Genomic DNA, 24,032 nt, shown 5'->3' on the forward strand with positions numbered 1-24,032 from the left:
TTCAGCTGCAAGTGTGCGCTCACAACTCTCTGTGAGTTCTGCCTAAAACTCTGGATCTGTATGTTTGAGCTGATGAAGTTTTTTGTGGGCAGCAAAACTCATTAGGCTCGCATATGACAGGTTAAACTCATGAACACAGCACATTTCAAAAGCCTAGAATCCTCAGGTTAGTGTCCATAAGATATTTTTTGTATGAAAACCACACACCTTTTTGATGGTTTCGGGCATGTTCACAGCATTGTAACCATCCCAAATCCATTTTACACTGAGATCATGCAAGACAGCCTTTCACTTGTCGAACAAGATATTTTTGGTATCATTGTTGATCTGTTGTGATATGGATCTGACAATATCTTCATGGTAGGACCACTTCAATGAGTGCTTGAAAATGCACTAGACACCAACATTGCAAGGCTGCATGATACCTGTGCATCCACTGGGTATGTAGTCCAGAATTATTGTTAGATGGTGTATTTTCATCCAATTCTGAAACTTTGCTGAGTGGTGCACTGACCACAGGTCTATCTGCCAGATTGCTTTTTGTGAGGGAGGCAGGCCAAGGGCAACCTTCTCTTGCTCAAAGTGGGGTGTGATAATATTGTTCATGAGTGACTCCATGGTTTCATGAGTTGACCAGTAAGTGTCCGTCTTTGAGAATTTGAAATGGAACCCATTGCTAATGCAATCACCATAGTGTGATGCTGTCAGGCGTGGACAAGATTTTGTAGTAGCACCCTCATAGACCATCTATAGTGGCAGCATCTTCCCTGAGCATGCAATAGACACAACGGCTGTGAAGGCACATTTTTTGTTCTCGCCAATGGTTGACACCTGCATAGTGCCACATTTCATCCATGTTAAGCTAGATCCCTGTGCATAGATGACTTGAGTTTGGTCTGTGTTCACATAAAGTGAGGCCAGTATGTCTTCCTCTTTGATTGCATATGCAATACGAAACAACACTTTTTTGCACAGGTCTTCCCAATGATCTGGCAACTTATGAGCTGTGCATGTGGACTTCTGCTCTGACCAGTTGAGTGTTGTACGTAGCCACTGTTAGATGAATGAATCTGAACATCTGAATTCAGAGCCATTAGCTGCCTTGATTTCGAAGATCTCTGGTGCAAGCTGCATGATCAGGGCAAAAACAATTCCCCTGATGGTAGCAAGGGTCAGTGGAACTGATGCATCTTGCAGTTGATTGAGGTAGGTGATGATGGCCTTCTCGACTGTTGGAAACTGTGTCTGTGAATAATCAGACACAGCAATGTTAATCATAATTGGAAGAGACATACAAAGATTCCTTTCCAGCTGCCTTTGTTACCCTGACCTTGATCATGCCCATATTCAGCCATTTTCAAAGCTTTTTCTGACCATTTTGGCTCATCACCACTTCAGTTGATCCAGCCATCAACGATGGAATGAGCGAGGCCTGCAAAGCTTTGTGGGTCTTGTCTCTTAAGTAGAGCAATAATCTTGATCAAGCTCATCTTCCACCCTACCCCAGGATGTTTCGCAGCATTGACTGTTTTTGTGGGCTGTTGTCCTCAAGATGGACCATTGTATGCTTATGACACAGTAAAGTAAGTCCTATGTGAGTCTATGTGAGCTATGTTATCATACCTTCAAATTCAGTTTTGTCCCTCCAGGAGATCTCTCCCCACGAGCCTTTTGTGCCTCATAAATTGCTTGTCAATGCTTTTGTTGCCATAAGTTGTTGTTCTTTCTCATTTCAAGCCTGTGGTGCTGAGTTTTAAAGCTAGCCATTGCCTCAGCTTCTTGTCTCCCCTTCTCTAACATCAAATCTACTTTCTTCATCTGATGGCAAAGCTCCTCAGGCATGCATTTTGTGAGAAACCTCATCAACCCTCATGGTCATCCCTCTGCTTGTTCATGGAGTGCGAAATGGATTGCAGAATCTTGATGGATCTTCTGTGGCTTGTTCTGGTCCAGGCTTGGATGCAGAGTCAAAGGAGCCCTCATATGAGAGGTTCATTTCATGGACTTGATTGGCATGCTCGAAGTTAATGGTTATTGAAGGAGATTGTCATTAGAGTCTGAGTTAGGGGAGCTCTTCTCTTTGGTAGTTTCATCCTCTTCGCTGGTAGCTTCTTCTGATGACACAAATGAAGGTAGTGATGCCATATCAAAATTCTTTGGCATTGAAAAGGTAAAATTGTAGCCAGTTTTGATGTCAAAGCTCTATATAACATACATTTAGCTCAACAATCAGAAATCAAGGGCTCATAAAGTGATCTGACCTGGTCAAGGTGTCGTCTTCCAACCTTGAGTAAGATTTTTAGCCTCTCATCATTCACCTTTTTCATGTCCATTAGTGGGTATTCACTTAGCAAGAAGAAGTGTGCAAGTGCATTAACAGACAGAAGCCCACATGAGAATGAGTCCACTTGGTGGACTATCTCTAGACTCCAAATGTAAAGTGATGTCCAGTATGATGATTAGACCACCACTGAAGGACGTCAATGAATGCTTTATCAGGACGTGACTCCAGAGAGTCACCATAAAGGATCTGTGAGCTTGCAAAGTCAATGACTGTTGCCACCCAGTGGTTTCCATTTATGTTGGTGACAAAACCAATACTCGACTGTCTTCTGGACCCAGAGGCGAGTGCATGGCCTAGTCCATGAGCTTGAGCAAAACAGTTTTGTCCAAGTGTGTATGCCCCAGACTCTCTCTCCTCATATGCTGACTTCAAGTAAGCATGAAAGTACAGACTCTCAATTTCAACATTGGCATCAGGTAGATGTCATTTGATGCCAGTTCGGAGGAGATCCAACATCTGATTCTCATGCACATCAAATAGCCAATCATGTGTTATATATGTGGTGAGATGGTGCATGGCTGCCTGATCTTCAAAGCCTAGGACATTTCCGGACCAGGGTAAGCTTCCAAGCAAGTTATAAACTTGTTTGATCAGGTCATGAGTGTCCCGCCTATAGGCTACTTTCCATGAGCAGCTCTAGGCTCTCCAGAATGTGCTCTGCCTCAATCCAGTGCCGACAGCAGTCTCTTCAAAGGTGAAGGACCTCTGCCCAATAGGTAATCACCCACAATGGCAGGTGAGTTTTACTGTCTATTGGAGTATGTGGGCATTGAACTGAGACCTTTTGTTGTTCAAGGGCAGCTCAAAGGCCTTGATCAAGGAGTTTCTCAAGCAGTGAGGAAGGTGGCAGAGGTATAGATTTGATTTTGTTGAGATCTTTAACATTTGGTTGATCATGGCTGAAGTAGGCCCCCACAGAGATATTGCAGTCAATTTTTGAAATCACTGGAAGTGGGAATTTCAAGAAGGCAATGATGGATAGGGATGGATCTGGAAGGAGCTCATTGATAGCAGTTGAGGGAAGCTGTAGTTGGTGAGGGATTTTGGTGGGGAGCATGTTGTACCTGAGTGCTACAAAATGTTCAACTTGAAGTTGATCAGACTCGGGCAGTTGCAAAATTGTTTCTCATTCGCAACTCAGATATTGCTCAGGCATCTCTACTTTACTTACTACATGGGTGGCAATAGAAGATGTGCTTAGAGCTGCTGAGTTCATGATCTGGCAGTCAAAATTAACATGGTCGAAATTAACTTTTGCTGAAATTCTCTGCACTGTCATGTGTCACACCCTCAAATGCCGAGGCAACGAAGTGGTGTAGTATGTCACATGTCACAGGTGGTGCTGAATCGAGTGAAATACTACAGTACTACCACTGCTTGCATGATATTGCACTACAGGAGTCATGTCACATGATGCTTATGTAAGTTGTGGTTCACATTTTTGAGACTTGTCTTCTCTCATCTCATGCACACTCTAACTGTGCACCTTTTCTAGCCCTTCAAGCTAACATCCTCCTCTCCCTACTATTCATGGCTCCTTCCTGGTATTTCATGGCTCTTCCTGGCCCTCCTTCAAGTTGTTGGCCCTCTTTCCTGGTCCTCTTCCTTCCTGGCCCTTCATGGTTCCTTCCTGGTCCTTCCTGGTCCTGTATGGCTCCTCCCTGGCCCTCTTCCTCCCTGGTTCTCCCTCCTGGCCCTTCCTGGCTCCTCCTGGCCCTTACCTGGACCCTCTCTGGCCCTTCCTGGTTCCTTCCTGGCCCTCCTTCCTGGCCCTTCCTGGCTCCTCCCTGGCCCTCCTCTCTGGTCCTCCCTAGCCTTTCCTGATGGTTCTTTTTCTCTCTCTTGAGGCAGGTACCTGACATCTCTCTATCTCTCTACCTTATGTTCTACTATGTCTCTCTTCTCTCCTGTATTAATACCACATATGTACACCCCAACCCCAATTAAAATTTGATTTGATATATAAAATGATAAAATGAGTGTCAATGTTAAGACTTTTGGCAATTTCATGGCAGTTTTGTTTAAAGCAGCCTGGCATTATAAACCTTTGTCAAGGATGGCAGATGTTTGCAATGTGTATCATAATTGTATCTTTGGTGGTTTTCCCCAGCATAGTCTGACTATCTAAAGCTTTGTCAGGCTGACTGCAATTATGATAAAGATTATATGAATTTTATGTTAGATAAAGCTTTATAATGCTATGTTATTTTCAGGTCAATTTCCTGATGTAGTACTATGTGGGTGAGAAACTCGAAAAGCTGTGCCGCCGCATAGACCTCATTCTATGTCCGTCCTCGTGCCTCGGACTTACTTAGAATATAATTAATCTGGCCTCAGACCAGATTTACAGGACACTATTGCAGAAGCGTAGGGCCCTCCGAGGTGGCTGCGTGTTTCAAGGACTGATGGTGTCTGAAACATTAAGTGGATCACGGATCAGTACAATCAGCACATGTGAGTTTCCGAATCAACTTTGATGATAAATCTAAATCTAATGATGCGTATCATTGGGTACATGTTAACATCTGAATAGAGGTCCTACTGCTATGTTACCAATGAAAATACAGGTCATTCCTGGCACCAACTGTAGCGTTTATAAAGTTTCGCCCAGCCTAGCGCAGGCTATGACTACGTCAACTATAAATCAGCTAGTGTAACAATCCATTACGATACCCTCAGCGGCATGGCATCTCCAGTATCCGGGCTTGACGGGTTCCCAACTCATTTAAGAAGGCGAACGGATGAGTGCGTGAAACCTATTTGTTTCCTCTCGAACGAGTCCAGATGGAGTATTCAGCAGGCGATGTCATAGCGGCCAGAAGTCTGCAGATATTCGTGGTGCGTTACTTTCTTGACACGACAGCAAGACAATAACAGATATATCACATGTGACAACTAGTACTTGTACAGTGCGTATTGTCTGAACTGCATCTTCCTCGTACTAACTCGATAGCTCAGCGTCGATGGCGACATTCTGAATCGGTTTATCCCGACCTATTTCTGTCCGCCACTAAACTTGTTTATCCAGATCTATGACTATATTTGTTCGCTTCACGAAGAGGTAAGTAGTGTACTTGTTCCGCGGTATGCCTAGGCTCTGATATTAATAATGTGCTGTTCAAGTGGACATTCCTACTTTGGTCGCGATGGACCAAAGTGAAAGTCCTTTATATCATTGCACGATATGTCCCCTTTTTAATCACCACCGTGCACCTGTATCGTGCGTTCATCCCAGTATATATTCCCTAAACTTAATGAATTGGCATACTGTGCTTCAGTGGCGGTGGCCCCGGACGAGAATACCAATGTATGTGAACATGAGCATCTATCCACCGACGAATGACGCTAACTGCATGACATTGCCAGAAATGCCAGATATTGGTCTATATTATCACATGTATGTACACGGTACATATTACATGCAGGTTCTCACCGAGTGCTGCTATTTCCTCTTACAGCCTTGGGTCTGATTTCGCTCACTTGCTCTGAATGTATCTCTTGTTCCTCCGAGACATAGACGTGCTTTTGATCTGATTCATCCAGGCCTTTTTGTCCTCAGAACGTATGCGCTCTGGAACAAAAGTAAAATTCTACTCGTAGCCATGCTGTCCAGTCTTTTTGTGAGCCCCACGCCCTCATCATGCTCAAGTTCAATGTTGATAAATCAGTCAGGCTGTCACCGTATCATCCTTCATCATTAGTTTTACTTCTATTATCATCTCTTATTGTTTGTGCTCTCACCTTCACTCACTATTATTTGCATGTATTCACTCCGCTTTAACAGCTACGGGTAGCGCGATTCCAGGCTGTCACCAGAGCTTCGGCAGTTTCTCATTCTTCATGCCTTTTACTCTCATGTTTGTGTTCCAACTGGGTATGCAGCCTGAAACTTGGAATATACATTGCAGACACGCGCTGACTGACACTATCCCCAGTACTGGTGTCCCTCACACTCGTGCGTGTCATACGAAGTTGGCGGTCGGCCCGGCGCCCTCTGTACGCCATCCTATTGAAGCACAACATATTCTACTATGCATGTGGTCTGTGTGAGTTAGAACATACATATATTTCCGTGCTTATCGATGATGATTAACTTTTCGAAAGTTCTCTCGGCCGTGAACGTCCTTGTGCCGCTGCTGCCGTTTTTTGATGTGAGTAAACAATGCCCTTCGACGTAATCAAACCATTGATGTTGCACACATGCAGTCTGTATCCTACTTCCTCCCCGAAGGGTATGCACCTCCGACTTCTATTGGGAATTCCTACTAAACAACCCCAAACTCACGTACAGTTTTGAGACCTTTATCCTTGCGATCCTCGCCACGCGCATGCACCTCCATCTCTGGCATATGAATCAGCACGTGGATGGCTCTGACACCATTGTGTGGATATCAATGTCGGACATGTCACCTGCAGATCGTACGGTGTAATGTCTTATCATGTGACTCATTTGGCGTCGTTTGTGGAGTAGGACTTGGACTACGACTTCAAGCGCACTTCTTCTCTGTTTGATGATTTCAATCACGAGTAATACACGGTCCATGATGTGCACCATCCAAACTTGGTATTGTGGAGAAGTAAACAGATGGTTAGACGATCAATTTGCTTACGCTCGGCGGTAATATCTTCGGCGAACTCCGACTATCCAATTGAGTCTTCGTTCTTGTAGCGATCCTGTATGGAACGGTCCACCTGTATTATGCCGCGAAGTCAATGGTTTATACACCGGTGCGGTGCGCACGGAAGTTTGATCCAACTTGTCCGAGCTCGGAGCCATCATACTGACTGAAACGTGCATGCCACCCAGCATATGCTTCGCTGGACCCCTCAAACACGTCCAGGTCAAATACGCCTGGTATCCACCAGAACGAAGGCACATTAGAGCAGCAGTCACTTGATTTAATAGGTGGGGGTTCTCCATGACAATATTTTGATAGCCCGTATTTATGACAATGCCCAGCTGCCCGTAACGTTCTCGCACTGAAAACCGGTGTTGCTCTCCCATCAATAAGCACCTTCACTGCATACAGAAGACTGACGATCATCACTGTCCACACATATTGTCATGAGAATCCAGAATACGCGCAGTATCACCGAAAATGATGTCCGCGGACTCCGGAGGCTCCAGTCCGTTCTATCAAGAGATGCTTCTGACAGAAGAATGGGAAGCAGTGGAGCTTGGCGGCTTATCAGAATAGATCGATTGTGCGTATCTTTTTCCGCAATCATGTACACGTTTTCATCCACGGTCGTCTTTTATTCTCCGAGCGCCTCAACGGTTTCTAATAGCCTTCTCCGGATTAAAGTAATGCTTTCTCTTAATCTTTCGAACTAAGACTGGGTTATTCCTTGCTCTTTTCTGGTATGAGCCTATGCAATTTGCTAGAGGGGTTTAAAGTGAGCTAGTTCTCTCCAAGTTGGGGTGGCACGAATCAACATAGTAAGTGACACTGAGTCTGTGCTGATCCGACCTAACCATTTATAGTAGGTATATGTATTGCGTTTGCGCCTCGTGAACACCGTGTTATGATTATGCCTACGTTGATCGGCCAGCTCCGAGTCATTCATAAAAGATAACAAAGTGCATGCTGTGGGCGCAACACGCATCCTTCTAAGTTACCTCTCGAACGAATGTAGATGGAGTATTCAGCTAGCGATATCGCGGCGGCCAGGATTCTGCAATACTTGGCGGTTTGTCGCTTCCTTGATATGATGGCAAGATCATAACTGATGTACCATGGGCGGCCACTAGTACATATGCAGTGCGTGCTGTCTTCGAACAGAATACCTTCTTCTTGACTCTAACGCAATCATTCAGCGGCGTTGATTACATTTTGGGTACGCTTGTCCCGATCTAGTCCTGTCCACCGTCAAACCCTTAAATCCAGACCTACGATTATCTTTGTTCACTTCACGATGAGGTAAGTAATGTGCTTGTTCCGCGGTACGCATCGCTTTAGATATTGAACTATGCTATTCAAAGTGGACATTCCTGCTTCGGTCGCGTTGGACCAAGGTGAAATGCCTCTATATCACTGCACGATACATACCCTTTTTCCTCATCACCTCGGACATATTTCGTGCGTTTATTCCCAGCATACGTACCACCCGACACTGAATTGACATGCTGTGCTTCAGTGACCTTGACCCCAGTTGAGAACTCCAAGGTATGTAATAGTCCAGCAGACTTCCACTAATGACGACACTTACTGCATGACCTGGCCAGGCATGCAAAATGCTCATCAGTATTTACTCATGTACGTGCATGGCGCAAGCGATATGCACGTTCTTACCGAACATTGTTCTTTCCACTCACAGGTTTTGCGGTGATATCACTCACTTGCTCTGAATGTATCTCTCCTTCCTCGCGACACAGACGTGCTCCTGATCCAATTCATCCAGGCTTTTTTGTGCTCAGAACATATGCGCTATGGAGCAACAATAGAATCATACTCGTAGCCATGCTGTCGACCCTTTTTGTGAGCCTCGTGCTCTCACTGCATCCAAGCTCTTGGTCGCTGACTCAGTCAGGCTGTCATCGTATCGTTCATCGGCATTTGGTTTAGTGCTGTTGCCAAGTCTCAATATTGTATGTGCTCTCACCTTCCCCAGCTAGCATTCGCATATATTCACTCCACTCTCACAGTTTCGACTGGCGCGATCCCAGGCATCACAGGCTGCTACCGGACCTCGAACAGTGTCCAACTGTACCTGCCATTTATTGTCTTGTTTGTGTTTCAATTGGGTACATGTTGCCAAGAACTGGCATTTGTTATAAACGCACGCTGACTGAGGCTCTCCCCAGGACTGGTCACCCTCACACTCATACGTGCAATACGGGACTGGCGGTCGACCAGATACCCTCTCTATGCTACCCTAGTGAAGCATAATATATTCTACTATGCATGCGGTTTGCGTGAGTCAGGACTTACATATGTTTCCGTGCTTATCGATAATAATCATTGTTTGGAAAGTTTTCTCGGCTTTGAACGTCCTTGTACCAGTGATATTTCCCGATGTGCGTAAACCTGCTGATACCCTTCAATATGATGGAATCATTGATGTTTCACACTCCCAGTCCTCATACCACTCCTTCCTCGAAGAGTATGCATTTCATCTTCTGTCGTGGATTCTTACTGACAATACCCTCAAACACATATATACAGTTTGGAGGTCTTTATCCTTGCAATCCTTGCCACCCGGATGCACCTCCGTCTCTGGCATATCGACAATATCGTGCGCGATCTTGATACCCTCTCGTACATTTCCATGTCGGTCATGTCACCTACAGTCTGAGACCATATGGTGTGGCATCTTATCGTGTGGCTTATTCGGTGTAGAGTGAGGTTTGGACTATGAGATGACTGGTACGGATGGCTTGACGTGATAGATACCTTAATATCGCAGAGCCCACACTACAAATCTGTTTGTAGACAATTACGACTAATGATTACGACTGGTGATGAAAACTCCCGCCAGTATACTCATCACCTACGATGTCTCCGCCTTGAACGCTGAGCTGGGGTTGGGACTGTGCACCGAAGACTGTTGTGCGTGTGCGATGTGATGAATCTGGTCTGATTAAGCTATGGGGATCACCGGCGGACTGTCTCTGGTCCATACCTCAAACCCTTGGTCCATTAATGCCATCCACCAAATCCTTCTAAAGTCAGGCTATCTCCACTTTCTGTAACCTGTTCGCCCTGCGACTCAGCAAGCGTATTCACAATCACTTTCGCTTCCCTACTCTGGCCATTCTCCATCAATGTCCATCATAATGTGGATCATTGCACGGCCTCAAACCAGTTCCGCTCATGATGATGGCGTTGCCAATCACCGGATGTCTGCAGCTCACAACAAAGGTGATATGTTCGCCTGGTGGGCAATTTTTTTGGAGGGAAGCCACAAGATATGCATGCTAGTTATACCCACTAAGCTGAAATGCACGAGACGAACGGCGTTGGACTCGCCAAGTTTGGATCCAGTGGACGTAAATTCTCCGAGCTTTCCTGTCAGTGATCACCAGCATCTTCGCAACGTGAGGATCGCCAGGCTGTTTGTATGTGAGAACACTAAAGATGATCAAGAAGAGCTGTGCGAAGGCGCTCTTGAGTAGAATGCGAATATCTCTTCTGGGGTAGCACGGTTCACCTTCGTCTCATCCCTTCGACCAAGCCTATCATCAGCCATGACTGGGACGCGTACTCTCCACGTATCAACACTGTCTGCATCAAGCCGAAGCCATGCCGACGGTGAGCAGTTGAGCTCTAAAGGCCTTCAGAGCCAGGGTAGCTGTGCGTTTCCAGAACCGGTACTGATATCAGTGATGGTGTTTCAAATTTTCAAATTTCAAGGTCTTTCCGAATCTACTTGCAATGCGTTGATCAAACCTAATTATAGATACCAGGTGCGTCTGACTCCTTGCATCAGTGTATGTAGCCTATCCACACAACTCATGTGCCTCCGATAGAACAGAGTTTGATTATTTTTTAGTCGTCTCTGACACCGGAGAACTGTTATCAAGCTGCGCCCTCAGGCCCATCTGCCACTGTGCCATTGCAGCCTGCGCCCATGACGTCAACCCTGTAGATCATGAAGCCAGACCTGCAACACGAATGCTGTCCCCGATGTCTACGCCCCCATCTTGATGTGCCTAGCTCATTTGAGAGATAAGAAGGTGAATGATGTGTGCGAGAATTCCGTTTCCTTACCCATCGAACAAATGCAGATGGTATATTCGGCTAGTGATATCGCAGCGTCCACGAGTCTGCAGTTCCTAGCGGTGCGTCGCTGTTTTTAATCTGTTGACAAGATAATGACAAATATTCCGTGTGTTACAGTATCGATGCGGTGTGTATTGTTCAAACTGCTTCTTCTTGGTTCTAATTTGACGGCTCAGCGGCAATGGCGACATTCTGGGTAGGTTTATCCCGATCTATTCCCGTTCGCAGTTGAACTCGCTTATCCAGACCTATGATTATGCTTGTTCATTTGAGGAAGAGGTAATGCACGTGTTTCGCGATATGCCTCGCTCGAGATATCGATAATTACTGTTCAAAGTGGAAATTTCTGCGTCGGTCGCGTTGGAACAAGGTAAAAGGTCTTTATACTATTGCACGATATGTACCCTTTTGTCTCATCACCACCGACCTATATCGTGCGTTCAGCTTTAGTATACACACTCTCGATATTGAATTGACATATTTTGCTTCAGTGAACTTTGCCCCGAACGAGAACCCCGATGTATGTGAACGTATGGACATATCCACCAACAAATGACGCTTACTGCATACCTCGTCAGAAATGCCGAAAGTTAATCAACATTTACTCATGTACGTACACGATATATGCTGCATGCACATCCTTGCTGAGCGCTGCTCGTTCTTCACAGGTTTCAGCCTGATATCAATTATCTCCTCTGAATGTATCTCTCTTTCCCCTACGACATAGGCTTGCTCCTGATCCAATTCATTCAGGTATTTTTGTGTTCAGAACATATGCGCTCTGGAACAACAATAGATTCGTTCTCGCAGCCATGGTGTCCGCCTCTGTTGTGAGTCCTATGCCCTCAAGACGCCCAAGCTCGCGATTGATGAATGAGTCAGGCAACTATCATAGCATCTATCAGCATTGAATTTACCACGATCACCACCTCATATGGTTCGTGCTCTTACCTTTCCTCACTATATATTAAATTACTTCACTTTCACAGTTCTTATTAGCACGATCCCCGGAATCACAGGCTGCTACCGGAGCTCGAGCGGTGTTCCATTCTTCATGCCGTTTCTTCTCTTGTTTGTGTTTGAACTGGGTATGTCACCAGGAATTCGGGGCATACATTACAGACCTGACGCTCTCCCCAGGACTGGTCTCCCTCACACTTATACGTACCATACAGAGCTGGCGGTCGGATAACGGCCCTCTGTACACTGTCCTGGTGAAGCATAACATATTCTACTATGCATGTGGTCTGCGTAAGTCAGGACTTCCATATGTTTTCGTGCTCATCGTTGATGGTTATTGTTCCGAAAGTTTTATCGGCCGTAAACATCCTCATGCCAGTGCTATTTTCCGATGTGCGTAACCCCCTATACGCTTTAATATACTCGAGTCATTGATGTTCCACATACCCAGTATGCATACCACTCCTTCTTCGAAGAGTAGGCACCTCCAACTTCTGCTGTGAACTACTACTGACAACATCCCAAATTCAACCCACATATAGTGTGCAGTTCTTTCTCCTTGCGATCCTTGCCACGCGGATGCACCTCCATCTCTGGCATATCGATCGGAATGTGCACGGTTCTGACGCCCTTGTGTATGTGTCCGACATATTACTCCTAGACCATGCGGTATGACATCGCATCGCATGGCTGTTGCGGCGTCGTTCGTGGAGTGGCTTGGATGCGTACCCTTCCGTTTTGAATCCTCATGCGGCAGAGCCAACGCTATACAACTGTTTGTAGATATTCACAATGAATAGTGAAAACCTCCGTCCATTGCGATATGTTCTGAACGTCCGCCTCCACACAACGCATCCCATCCACGAGCTCCCACTTTGTAAGTTTCTGTTCCTGCAGAGTAATATCCACACACCGAGACGAGGAATGAATTCTTTCAGCTCGTAAACTTCTCAGATGACCGATGCAGGATGACAGCCCGTAGGTGCCTAAAACTCCGCATGATCCATAGCTGACAAGGTTGGCAATTCCGAATGCATTCTGATATTTATAGTGGTCGTTCTGCCCGAAGTAACCGATAACATTAGCATGCACTCAAACGTGGTGCTGATTAATAAGTGGCTCGTTCGTTGTTGCTCGCCGTTCAGTTGGACCGGTACGAGGATGAGGCTTGTGTTTTGTCATCTCGACATGTCACGAATAGAAAGCGTGCCTTGCGCTGATAGCAACCAAGTGCGCTTACCCTTAGCCATTCGTCGAGAGGTATAGGAGCTTACTATCATTACAGATCCAGGCCAAAAACCAGAAAAAGATTCAGCATCGTGCTGGTGCACGTGTTCGGCTTTACTTTCCATGGGTTGTTTCGTGGGGGGCCCATCGCCGCACCATTCCTGTGAGATGACGGGCCCTGGGATCGTTGTCATTAAGGACGTCCGCACGAGGTCCAGTAAACCGTGAGATTGTTGGGTCATAGGTGACGAACGCTACTCTTCTAGGGGGCACGATGAACTTTGAGTCATAGTTAATGGGATACATTCAATTAAAGAGGACAGCACGAAAGAAACACTTGCACTGATACAGACGACGACTTGCTACCACTCATGGAGGAATTCAGTCCGTGCCTCGGTCAGCGTCATCCACTCTCAATGTCATTCTGAGATGGAACGCTGTAAAGACCTGTGCACACCAACCTGTACACTGTACAGCAATAGGTCTTCTTGACGGGATGGCCATAATGGTCATTTATTATTAGACGTCTTCCATCGGTTTGATGGCGTAGTTGGTTATCGCATCTGTCTAACACACAGAAGGTCGCCAGTTCGAGCCTGGCTCAAATCATTTTTTCCTTTTCTTTTCGGGCACACTGAGTAGTCTTTTGAGACATTTCAATTTCACAGGGTTTCGAAGTAAGTCACGATTAAAGAGACAAGTGTAGCGTATTCAATACAGCTTCTATCTTAACGAATGGTAATAAATATTGGAAGTTCTCCCGCTACAACCCTTATATCGTCGAGACTGTCTGCATCCTTCCCCCAGTATCCACGCAATTTGAAATGTCAAAGTCCATCCCTGTTTTCGGGGAAAATGATGGCAGACAAATCTTGTAAAACATCCGGTCAGCAAGTTTGGTTCTTCTCAGCCAAATCAATCATACCTCGCAGAAATAACTTGGATGAATATATGAGGGAGGAGGTAGAGAATAGAACATAAGCCCTTTTAGGTCGGACGAGTGTATCATAGGCTCATGGAGGTGAGTTTCCGGAGTAATGGATCTTTCGCTCTCAGAAACAGAACACGTAGAACATCGAGATAGGGGAGCCAAAGATTGACCGCCATCGTATATGCGAAGATGTGAGGACGTCCTCTCAACTCCGGTAATGTCGCCAGGCCGTTGGACTGCTGGTGCAGAACTGCGGTGATCCCACTGAGGCTGCGGGGCTCTGTTATCAGCAGAAGAGTATGATGACCAGCAGGAAACTTCAACACATGTGTAGCCAGCCATGGCTTGATGTGGGGAGTACGTAGTATACTTGCGAGTGGGTTCTCGTGCGTTCTCTGAGGCGTTGTAGAACTCGGCTTCGCTGGGGTAGAAGGTATCAAGGTTTATGATCTCTTCTCTGAGCCTCGTAAGGCTAATCCGTGCAGATTCTCGTAGGTGAAATATTCGCTTGAGGATTTCATTGAAAGATCTTGAAATAGGAAGGACCTCAAGAAGGAAGTTAGGGTTGTTAATATATTTCTGAAAATTTTGATCTGAAGGCGTCGCGGGTCCCCAAGGAGAACGACCCGAGACCATGTTCACAAGAATAACACCCAACGACCAGATGTCCGAGTGAAGCGACGAGTAATGAGGGCTCCCCGTCTCAAAGTTACATTCTGAAAAGCAAAATATCAGACGGTGACCCCATGTGAATGATGACATACCAGGACTCAAGTAATCCCAACTGCCTACGTTGAATTCTCGACTGATAAGTTTGGTGGTCGACAGTCCAAAATCTGCAATACGGACGCCCAACCCTGGCTCGACACAGAGAATGTTCTCTGGTTTCAAATCACGGTGATATACGCCAATGGAATGACAGGCTTGTACGCCATCGAGAAGCTCAATGAATACCTTCTTAATGAGCGGGACATTACCCTCATACGTTCGCAACTTGATGGCCGCAAAGAGGTCACCACCAGGGCAGTAGTCGAGTACGAAATATATGTATAGTCCCTCTTCAATGATTTGGTGAAGCTTGCATATATGTGGTGACGACGACCTGGATACCAACCAGTGACATGCGATCTCCCGTTTCTGCCACACAAGACTATCTCGGGAGAGTTCCGTGTTTAGCAAGCACTTGATGGCATAGTATACAGGATCACATGGGTCTGACTGAGTGTCGAGAGCGCGATAGACAGTTCCGGAGGCACCGAAGCCAATCAACTCAACCAACTTGAAACGACCATCACCAACAGACTGACCAGACAAGTCTGGAACTGGGAGCGCTTCCTGTTGATAGTTCATGGTTGCTGCTACTAGGTTGTGTCGGAAGGAAGCAGTTTCAAACAAGATGAGAGATAAAATGTTGAATTTAGGGGGCGGGTTGAAGAGTTATAGTGTCAGGTTGAATTAGTTTTAGGGGAAATAAGCGACCAGCATAATTTTAATACCTCGACGTTGACGTCGTGGTCTCACTAGTATGTCGGCGTATGACTCATCATGTGATGTTCTCGGATGTCGGATGGCTGTGCAAATCAATTACTTCACTTGATGCTGCCGCATCTGCTTCTCCTTGTCAATGTCGTGTTCTCGCAAACTGTCCCTGGTGCATGGTGTTGATCCATGGCAGCTATGCTGTAGCACTGTCGGCACAATCGGATGAGTTGCATAGAGTCATCTAGTTTTTCTTTGCATGCCGTCTCAGTGGTTTGAACATCAATATGCCAGATCGCTACCTGTAAATGCAGCATCATATGCCACACGCCGTGACAATCTACGACACGCAGTGGAACTCGTGGAACAAGGCCGTGGCCAGCAATGGTCGCTAGCCTCTCGACTCAAGACTCCAGTTGAAGACCTCAAGTCGACAAACCCGAAACTGGCTCACAAATATTTGGAGCTGAGCAAGCGCGTTTCTAATGCTTCCCATAGTTCTGCAACCATCACCGACAGAGCTGCTGCTGGTCGGGCAGCAACAGAGTATAGGAGACTTACAAGGCAATGGGAAGCTGCGGTAGCTGAGATACGTGATCTTCGTTCGTTCTCGCGGTTCCTGCTCCCACTTTCATGCGAAGACCTGCAAGTGGCAGCGCGCCAGGGCCCAGTCATCATCCTCATTGCCAGTCAATACTCGTGTAGCGCTGTCATTGTCCCGACATCAGGAGACCCCCCTCATGTTCCCTTGCTGTCTATTACTCTTGCAGATCCGACCAATTTCAAGAATCGTTTCGCCAGGGCAATACGACAAGCATCTCGGATGAACCCAAGGGAGTCGAGGACGGATCTAATAGTACTCTCGCGGATAATATGGGACGTGATCATGCTACCCATCGTCAACGTGCTTGAGCACGTGCTCGAACTGAAGCGCCACTCTCGAATCTGGCTGTGTCCAACTGCAGCTTTCACGTCCATTCCTCTCCACGCAGCTAACCCCTTTCAAACAAAGCCAGATCGCTCTGAGGAGCCATGCCTGGAAGATCTCTACATCTGCTCTTACACACCGACACTTTTGGCTCTGGTCAGATCTAGGCAGTTGATGAAGAAGCGTGTGCCTCCGTCCTTTGTGGCAATTGGACAGGGTCAACCTGGTACAGGGAAAGGGAAGACACTATTGGCTGTCGAGAGTGAGCTCGAGCTTGTTCATAAGCTCGTCCCCGCTACAGCCAATCGTACCACTATTTCTGGTGACGCAGCTACTCGAGCAGGTGCACTCGAAGCTTTGCAGCAGAACACCTTGGTGCACCTAGCTTGTCATGGCAAGCAGGACCGTACACAGCCTTATGATTCGCATTTCGTCATGAAAGATGAACATTTGACGCTGCTCGGTATCATGGACAAGGATATCCCGCACGCTGAGTTCGCGTTCTTATCCGCTTGTCATACCGCCGTTGGCGATGAGGAGACGCCCGACGAAGTCATTCACCTCGCAGCTGGTCTCCAGTTTTCGGGATTCAAGAGCGTCGTTGGTACACTGTGGGAGGTCGACGATTCTGTTGCAAAACACGTTGTCGAAGCTTTCTACAAATATATGTTCAAAGATTCAGAGGATGGTGTCATGGACTTTACGAAGGCGGCCTGGGCACTCAACTGTGCTACGCACGCCGTGAAGACGAAAGTGCCACTCGAGCAGAGGATGGTTTTTATTCATATTGGTGTGTAGTTTTATCTCAGATGGTTTTCATTTTGATCTTTAGTACAAGTTGTTGATCTTTTATTCCTGGTCCGTTCCTTTCTCGATGCTAGCTTTGCCATACCTCTTGTGTCATCATCTACTCTTAGAAGTATGTTTTGTAACTTCATTCATTGCACGAGAATTTGAATCAAGTTCTTTACGCAGTCACTGCTGGGGGAATGCGTCGGGAAGCAGGGAACGCACTTGTCCTTGTGACGTTCATTGACCCTTGGCTTCTACCTGCTCGTTTCGACCATAATCTCAAACGAACGACTCTTTCTTCTATTTAGTAGGCTTTGTGAGACTACTACATCTTTGCCCATTCTCATGCGATTAACCGCACCCCTCGGCCCTCAAACCACCTCGAGGTTCTTCCCCTCGACCTCCAAATTCGGTATTTTCGAACATGGAGTCCTGTTGGCACCATTCTGTCCAAATCAACTACCGTAGGATACAGCGAGATCAAATAGCTTCATTACGGACCGTGCAGGCGACTGGTATACCTTGACTGATGGTGTGAAACAAGTGATAATCCTAGAATCATACGTCTAACGCTCGACACAAGAGACATGTGACTCGACGTCTGAATAGTACACCTACCGGCCTCATCAACGCTGTTCATGGAGGGAAACCTAACGCTGACATTGAGCAAGGCACATGCACGTCAGCGAAAAGTGAACTGAGCAAGGAATTGGAGTTTTGGAGTTGCCCTTTAATTCGAGAGAGAATTCGTGCCCTCGTATCACGAAAACAGGTTCGTCTACAAACCCCTCGTGCATGTAGTCTATGTTGACGATGTTAATCTTGTGCCACTTCTGAGTAAACAAAATGTCCGGAGCTGTCAAACGATGTGAACTGAGTGGGAGTGACTTGGTATAATCTTCGGCAAACACCGAAAGCAAATACTTCGTCCGGGCTAGAACTTGTTGTGTCAGAACTCTCGGCCCCAACACTACCGGGCCCTAGTCCGCTGCTAATTACATTTGATGCCATCTGTACACCCAGTCCTGCCTTACGATCGGAGGATCTTGACCTGAGACCTTCACAACATACGAAGGCGTAGTTACTGAGATCGAGACACGTACGCATGGCTGTGCACTACTCACGTCTTTGTTCGATGCAGACTGCTGCCTAGGTAAAGATTTGATTGTCATTTTTATACGACTTGTTCTGACTCTTGTTCCAAGTCGCAGTCACCCTTTTCGTCACTCGTTGTCATCTGCTGCACGACCTATTCAATTTTCATGTCGCAACTTGTCATGTTCTCGCAGACCGTCTCTGGTGTTTCCACAATGCCCTCGATCATCCGACACTTTGAACGAGTCGTACAGAATCTAGTGGCTTGAATATTACCATCTCCTTACGAAATACACTCGATTCTACATTCTGCCTTTGTGTGCTAACTGAGTAGTGCAATACAAGTTCTGGAGCAGCAATTAACATAAGACACTCTAGCATGTCCCCTTCGACCTTGGCAGGCCATTTTCGCTGAAGACTGATCATCATATTGTCTACTTCTTCACCCCAAATTCTCCCGCTAATCCTGGTTGGCAATTCCCAGCGCTTGGTGCAATCATGTCAGCGTCTATCGTGCCGAACAGCCCTAACAATATGGAAATACACGTGCAGCATGACCTGAACCCTCAACCTCTTCTCCTCTCCCTCTCAGCCAAACTTCATCCACAGTCCCCATATTCTCACCTTCTTCCCCTCCCGTTCATTCCGTCTGCCACTCAACCCACCACTCAGCCCATCCTCAATCCTCATCATTTTGCTCCATCGCACCATCATGCCTGGTAGCTCAGAAACCCGATATATCAGACTTGAAAGTGAGTTCCTCGATATTACCTTCGTATCTGTTTTTTGATCCTCACACTCTATCTACAGTTATCAACGGAAGGAGTCTTCGAGTCCCTTCCGACCGCATTCCCGCTGGCATTTTCGTGTCCATCAATGTCGACTCGAGAAGATGCTGGAAATCGGCCATCAAAGTTCTATCATCCGACAAATCTGTAGTGTGGGGGGATATTGTGACTCTGTAAAGTCTTGGTAACTTCCAGGCGTGATGCGAGAACTGATCATCGGTTTATAGGTCTTCACATGCATCACCTGCGTTATCAGTGGAAATCAGGGCGTCTTGCGAGGTCGATCGAATGCTAGGCAATGGAGAGCTCATCGGGACACTTCAAACATCTTGGGATGAGCTACTCGATCATGGAGATGAGCCATTCAGTGAGTGACTCGTTCATCGTTCATGCGCATATACTAACGTCTCGTAGATCTATCCTTCCCATCCGTGCGCGGCATCCACCCTTCCCTCACGCTAAAGGCCACCATCGTACATACTTATGACAATCAAAACGACGCACTGTCTGATGTGAGTGATGCCGGACTCTGTCCCATTAGCTTTTGCTGACGGAACTCCGACTGCAGCCCGTTGTAGACTGTGGAATTACTCGAGACACAGATGCGGGCCACACACAATTTGCCAAGTACATGACGAGCAAGTCAGTCTCTCACCTGAACGATGCTGTAGAGCATTTTCAGTCGGTTCTGGACCAGTGTCCTGTCAGCCATCCGGACCGTGCAGCAGCTCTCACCAACCTTGCGTGGGCCCACCTTCAAGGGTATACTGAAGGTCATCTTCAAGACATTGATACTACTACCTCCCTCTTCCGCGACGCCCTCGCATTGCGTCCGCGGCACCATCCCGACCATCCTTTATCTCTATATAATCTCACTGAAGCCCTGAATTGGCGCCACAACAATAAACGTACTGCTGCCGACATCTGCGAAGCTGCGCAACTGTATCACGAGCTACTACCTCTCTGTCCAGAGGGGACCTACCTTCGTAGCATCATGACAGGGAAAGATTGTGTCGATTATGTGATCCGCGGATGCAACAAACTTCCAATAGACGCATCCGATGAAGGCATCCACCTTCGAAGAGATGTTCTCGAGCTTGTGTCCTCTAGGCCATCAACTCCATCCAAGAGTACTTAGACAGACTTTCAGGGCTCTTAGGTCACGCTTTGACCAGCACGGCAACATCGATGATCTTGACACGAGCATACAACTCCGTCGTGAAGCCCTGTCTCTGTGCCCGAGGGACATTCTGACCGTGGTGACTACCTGAACAACTTGGCCGTCTCACTTGGTCACCGCTTCCATCACCAAGGCAAACCTAATGACCTCGATGAGGCCATCTCTTTGTGCGAAGAAGCGCTGCGCCTGCGCCCTGTTGGGCACAAAGCGCGTGATACCTCATTGGACAACCTAGGGGGTGCCCTTGACATCCGTTTCAACAAATGCGGCGACATTGATGACATCACCCGAGCTGTCAGCCTCTATCGCGAGGCACTGACATTGCGCCCACCTGGGCATCCAACTCGTGACACCACGCTTAACAACCTTGCCCTCGCGCTCGAAATCAGATATGACAAATTGCGTGTCAGGGAGGATCTCAACGAGGCCATTGATCTGTATCACGAATCCCTTCGGTTAAAGCGGCTTGACGATCCAGAGCCCCACATAAGTCTTCTCAATTTGAGCTCGGCGCTCTGCTCTCGTTTCACGCATACTCAGAAGAATGAAGATGTCGAAGAGGCCATTACTCTTTGCCAGGAATCTGTGGCGGCCATGTCTTCACTGCACCCGGACAGGTATTTCAGCTACATCCGGCTGCAGGAGGCCTATGTGTCTCGTTACGAGATTCTACATGACCCTGCTGATTTGTCGCTCGCTATAGGGAACTTCAGACTGGCATCGGGGCATCCTACTCGGGGTTTTCCGGATCGTATTCAAACCGCGTTGCACTGGGTTGATAAAGCTGAGCGTCATAAACACGACTCTGCCCTCGAAGCATACCAGATATGCTTGGAGCTTTTCGACAGCCACGTGATGACGCGATCGTCCACAATTTCACGACGCGAAGCTGCCGCTGCCTTCAGTCGTGCCAGATCGTTGCCTGTAGATGCAGCATCATGGGCCATCCGCCATGACAATCTACGACAGGCAGTTGAACTCGCAGAGCAGGGTCGTGGCCAGCAGTGGTCGCTGGCATCTCGATTCAAGACTCCAGTTGAAGACCTCGAGTCAGTAAATCCGACACTGGCGCACAAATATTTGGAGCTGAGCAAGCGCGTATCCAATGCTGCACAGAGTTCTGCAACCATCACCGACAGAGCTGCTGCTGATCGGGCAGCGATAGTATATAGGAGACTTACAAGGCAGTGGGAAGCTGCGGTAGTTGAGATACGTGATCTTCGCCCGTTCTCGCGGTTCCTTCTCCCGCCTTTATATGAAGACCTGCAAGCAGCAGCGCGCCAGGGCCCAGTCATCATCCTCATTGCCAGTCAATACTCATGTAGCGCTATCATCGTTCCGACATCAGGAGACCCCCATCATGTTCCCTTGCCATCCGTTAATCTCGTAGATCTAACCAATCTCAAGGATCGTTTCGCCAGGGCAATACGACAAGCATCTCGGATGAACCCAAGGGAGTCGAGGACGGATCTAATAGTACTCTCGCGGATAATATGGGACGTGATCATGCTACCCATCGTCAACGTGCTCGAGCACGTTCTCAAACTAAAGCGCCGCTCTCGAATCTGGCTGTGTCCGACTGCAGCTTTCACGTCCATTCCTCTCCACGCAGCTAACCCCTTTCAAACAAAGCCAGATCGCTCTAAGGAGCCATGCCTTGAGGATCTCTACATCTGCTCTTACACGCCGACACTTTCGGCTCTAGTCAGATCTAGGCAGTTGATGAAGAAGCGTGTGCCTCCGTCCTTTGTGACAATCGGGCAAGGTCAACCGGGTGCAGGGAAAGGCAAGGCCCTCCTGGCTGTTGACAGCGAACTCGAGCTTGTCCATAAGCTCGTCCCTGCGACAGCCAACCGCACCACTATTTCTGGCGACGCAGCCACTCGAGCAAATGCACTCGAGGCTTTACAGCAGAACACCTGGGTGCACCTTGCTTGCCATGGCAAGCAGGACCCTAAGCAGCCCTACAATTCGCATTTCGTCATGAAAGATGAACATCTGACACTGCTCGATATCATGGAGAGAGACATTCCGCACGCCGAGTATGCGTTTTTGTCTGCGTGTCATACCGCCGTCGGCGATGAGGAGACGCCCGATGAAGTGATTCATCTTGCAGCTGGTCTCCAGTTTTCAGGGTTCAAGAGCGTTGTTGGCACGCTGTGGGAGGTCGACGATGCTGTTGCAAAACACGTCGTTGAAGCTTTCTACAAATATATGTTCAGAGATTCAGAAGAGGGTGTCATGGACTGTACGAAGGCGGCCTGGGCGCTCAACTGTGCCACGCACGTCGTGAAGACGAAAGTGCCGCTCGAGCAGAGGATGGTTTTTGTTCATATTGGTGTGTAGTTGTATCTCGCATGACTCTCATTCTGGTCTGTAGCACAAGCTGTTGATCTTTTATTCCGTTGGTATACCTGGTCTGTTCCTTCCTCGATAGTAGCTTTGCATTACCTCTTGTGTCATCGTCTACTCTTAGAAGTGTTTTTTGTAACTTCATTCATTGCTCGAGTATTCGAAGTAAGTTCTTCATGCAGTCGTTGCTGGGGGAAATGCGTTGGGAAGCAGGGAGCGCATGAGTCCTTGTGACTGGCCTCAAGTTCGTTGACCGGCCTTGGCCTCTACATGTTGGTTTCGACCATAATTTCAAACGGAAGACTCTTTCTTCTATTTGGTAGGCATTGTAGACTACTACATCACTGTTGCTTCTCGTGTGCTTGACTGCGGCCCTCGGCCCTCAAACCATCTCGAAATCCTTCTCCGCGACCTCCAAATTCAGTGTTTTAGATCATGGAGTCCTATTGGCACCATTCCGTCTGAACCAACTACCGTAAGATACAGCGAGATCAAATAGCTTCATTACTGACCGTGAAGACGACTGGTATACCTTGACCGATAGTGCGAAACGAGTGATAAGTACTTCTAGCACTCGCCACAAAAGACACATAAGGCGTGCTCAATTCTTACGATGTCAAGTTCAAGGTGTGTCAAGTCCCACCGTGCCTTAAGCCAAACAACATAGCCGACCGGTGAGACCCCATTTGGGTTGCCGAAGCCACCGAAGCGAACACACCATCACACCAATGAATTAAGTTTGAACATAGAAACTTTGCTGTGGTCCACTGACCAGTGATGAGCTATCCAGCATGGAACATAGTATACAACCCTATTAATTCTTTGCATGGCATCTATAATGCTTTACAAGACATCAATGGTGCTCAGCAGAGGACTTATAATAATGCTCCAGGTCATGTTCCAAATCCAATTGCGAGTTTGTGCACAGCTTGGAGTGGATTCGCACCTCGTGTGCCGTACCATAGGAGAAAGCATGCCAGTTGATATTGAACAGTGTGCTGTGGTCTCTTGCCAGTTGATCAGAAGATGGGGTTCTGTTCGAGCAGATGGACAAGATGGACAAAGGTGGGCTGTCCAACCCTGAAAGATGTTGGCAAAGATAATGCTGATGATTGAATAGAAAAAATACCTGTATTCGTGTCGAAAATCTCAGTCTGGCCAGCTTAGAGAAATCTCAAAGAATTTGAAACATTTTCTCCATTGATTGTATGGGCCATGCGAGACACCGGACAG

General features: G+C 47.2%; 8 protein-coding genes and 1 non-coding gene across 9 annotated transcripts; 7 read left to right on the forward strand and 2 right to left on the reverse strand.

Moving 5' to 3' along the window:
• Window positions 1-1,056: 1,056 nt before the first annotated feature.
• BJ212DRAFT_1484655 (uncharacterized protein) lies at window positions 1,057-1,355 on the reverse strand (the record flags this gene model as incomplete). Its single annotated transcript, XM_041340837.1, has 2 exons — window positions 1,057-1,245; window positions 1,296-1,355. The coding sequence occupies 2 exons, from the start codon at window positions 1,353-1,355 to the stop codon at window positions 1,057-1,059; spliced, it is 249 nt and encodes an 82-aa protein (XP_041189057.1).
• Window positions 1,356-3,747: 2,392 nt separating this feature from the next.
• On the forward strand, window positions 3,748-4,190 carry BJ212DRAFT_1484656 (uncharacterized protein; the record flags this gene model as incomplete). The annotated part of the gene is made up of 2 exons (XM_041340838.1): window positions 3,748-3,765; window positions 3,840-4,190. 2 exons carry the CDS (start codon window positions 3,748-3,750, stop codon window positions 4,188-4,190), a joined length of 369 nt encoding a protein of 122 aa, XP_041189058.1.
• An 837-nt stretch (window positions 4,191-5,027) lies between these two features.
• Window positions 5,028-6,774, forward strand: BJ212DRAFT_1484657 (uncharacterized protein; the record flags this gene model as incomplete). Its single annotated transcript, XM_041340839.1, has 13 exons — window positions 5,028-5,089; window positions 5,303-5,405; window positions 5,468-5,564; window positions 5,623-5,651; window positions 5,711-5,741; window positions 5,803-5,835; window positions 5,888-5,964; window positions 6,017-6,071; window positions 6,129-6,218; window positions 6,280-6,390; window positions 6,449-6,495; window positions 6,551-6,576; window positions 6,636-6,774. The coding sequence occupies 13 exons, from the start codon at window positions 5,028-5,030 to the stop codon at window positions 6,772-6,774; spliced, it is 900 nt and encodes a 299-aa protein (XP_041189059.1).
• Window positions 6,775-7,741: 967 nt separating this feature from the next.
• On the forward strand, window positions 7,742-9,717 carry BJ212DRAFT_619312 (uncharacterized protein). The gene is made up of 14 exons (XM_041343668.1): window positions 7,742-7,784; window positions 7,833-8,035; window positions 8,097-8,106; window positions 8,163-8,182; window positions 8,233-8,265; window positions 8,328-8,424; window positions 8,483-8,511; window positions 8,571-8,601; window positions 8,663-8,823; window positions 8,876-8,933; window positions 8,991-9,089; window positions 9,150-9,260; window positions 9,319-9,448; window positions 9,511-9,717. The coding sequence occupies exons 2-14, from the start codon at window positions 7,982-7,984 to the stop codon at window positions 9,638-9,640; spliced, it is 963 nt and encodes a 320-aa protein (XP_041189060.1). The 5' UTR covers window positions 7,742-7,784; window positions 7,833-7,981; the 3' UTR covers window positions 9,641-9,717.
• A 954-nt stretch (window positions 9,718-10,671) lies between these two features.
• BJ212DRAFT_619597 (uncharacterized protein) lies at window positions 10,672-12,818 on the forward strand. The gene is made up of 17 exons (XM_041343669.1): window positions 10,672-10,751; window positions 10,820-11,021; window positions 11,073-11,126; window positions 11,185-11,194; window positions 11,244-11,263; window positions 11,314-11,346; window positions 11,405-11,501; window positions 11,559-11,587; window positions 11,646-11,676; window positions 11,736-11,768; window positions 11,821-11,897; window positions 11,950-12,004; window positions 12,057-12,155; window positions 12,208-12,318; window positions 12,377-12,420; window positions 12,479-12,504; window positions 12,570-12,818. The coding sequence occupies exons 2-17, from the start codon at window positions 10,992-10,994 to the stop codon at window positions 12,700-12,702; spliced, it is 882 nt and encodes a 293-aa protein (XP_041189061.1). The 5' UTR covers window positions 10,672-10,751; window positions 10,820-10,991; the 3' UTR covers window positions 12,703-12,818.
• Window positions 12,819-13,789: 971 nt separating this feature from the next.
• Window positions 13,790-13,863, forward strand: BJ212DRAFT_t110. The gene has a single exon. It is a non-coding gene; the product is annotated as a tRNA-Val (tRNA).
• A 58-nt stretch (window positions 13,864-13,921) lies between these two features.
• BJ212DRAFT_1380703 (kinase-like domain-containing protein) lies at window positions 13,922-15,702 on the reverse strand. Its single transcript, XM_041336636.1, has 3 exons — window positions 14,950-15,702; window positions 14,180-14,901; window positions 13,922-14,125 (listed from the first exon to the last, which is right to left on the reverse strand). Exons 1-3 carry the CDS (start codon window positions 15,533-15,535, stop codon window positions 14,027-14,029), a joined length of 1,407 nt encoding a protein of 468 aa, XP_041189062.1. The 5' UTR covers window positions 15,536-15,702; the 3' UTR covers window positions 13,922-14,026.
• Window positions 15,703-16,766: 1,064 nt separating this feature from the next.
• BJ212DRAFT_1280027 (CHAT domain-containing protein) lies at window positions 16,767-17,390 on the forward strand (the record flags this gene model as incomplete). The annotated part of the gene is made up of 1 exon (XM_041331536.1): window positions 16,767-17,390. The coding sequence occupies one exon, from the start codon at window positions 16,767-16,769 to the stop codon at window positions 17,388-17,390; it is 624 nt and encodes a 207-aa protein (XP_041189063.1).
• A 1,801-nt stretch (window positions 17,391-19,191) lies between these two features.
• Window positions 19,192-22,793, forward strand: BJ212DRAFT_1484662 (CHAT domain-containing protein; the record flags this gene model as incomplete). The annotated part of the gene is made up of 6 exons (XM_041340840.1): window positions 19,192-19,231; window positions 19,290-19,440; window positions 19,495-19,634; window positions 19,682-19,779; window positions 19,836-20,368; window positions 20,492-22,793. The coding sequence occupies 6 exons, from the start codon at window positions 19,192-19,194 to the stop codon at window positions 22,791-22,793; spliced, it is 3,264 nt and encodes a 1,087-aa protein (XP_041189064.1).
• Between the last annotated feature and the right edge of the window lie 1,239 nt (window positions 22,794-24,032).

Source organism: Suillus subaureus (genome assembly GCF_016647635.1).
Source record: "Suillus subaureus strain MN1 chromosome Unknown BJ212scaffold_35, whole genome shotgun sequence".
In the NCBI taxonomy this organism is placed as follows: Eukaryota; Fungi; Basidiomycota; class Agaricomycetes; order Boletales; family Suillaceae; genus Suillus; species Suillus subaureus.

Excerpts from the sequence above, each read along its gene's own strand:
- BJ212DRAFT_619312 (XM_041343668.1), top strand. The coding sequence starts at position 7,982 with ATGGAGTATTCAGCTAGCGATATCGCGGCGGCCAGGATTCTGCAATAC. Across the intron at positions 8,512-8,570 it reads CCCCAGTTGAGAACTCCAAG|GCATGCAAAATGCTCATCAG; the intron begins GTATGTAATAGT and ends TGACCTGGCCAG. Across the intron at positions 8,602-8,662 it reads GCTCATCAGTATTTACTCAT|GTTTTGCGGTGATATCACTC; the intron begins GTACGTGCATGG and ends TTCCACTCACAG.
- BJ212DRAFT_619597 (XM_041343669.1), top strand. The coding sequence starts at position 10,992 with ATGTGCCTAGCTCATTTGAGAGATAAGAAG. Across the intron at positions 11,769-11,820 it reads ATCAATTATCTCCTCTGAAT|GTATTTTTGTGTTCAGAACA; the intron begins GTATCTCTCTTT and ends CAATTCATTCAG. Across the intron at positions 12,005-12,056 it reads CACGATCACCACCTCATATG|TTCTTATTAGCACGATCCCC; the intron begins GTTCGTGCTCTT and ends TCACTTTCACAG.
- BJ212DRAFT_1380703 (XM_041336636.1), bottom strand. The coding sequence starts at position 15,535 with ATGAACTATCAACAGGAAGCGCTCCCAGTTCCAGACTTGTCTGGTCAG. Across the intron at positions 14,902-14,949 it reads TTGGGATTACTTGAGTCCTG|AATGTAACTTTGAGACGGGG; the intron begins GTATGTCATCAT and ends TTTGCTTTTCAG. Across the intron at positions 14,126-14,179 it reads ATCCAAGTTATTTCTGCGAG|ATTTGTCTGCCATCATTTTC; the intron begins GTATGATTGATT and ends ATGTTTTACAAG.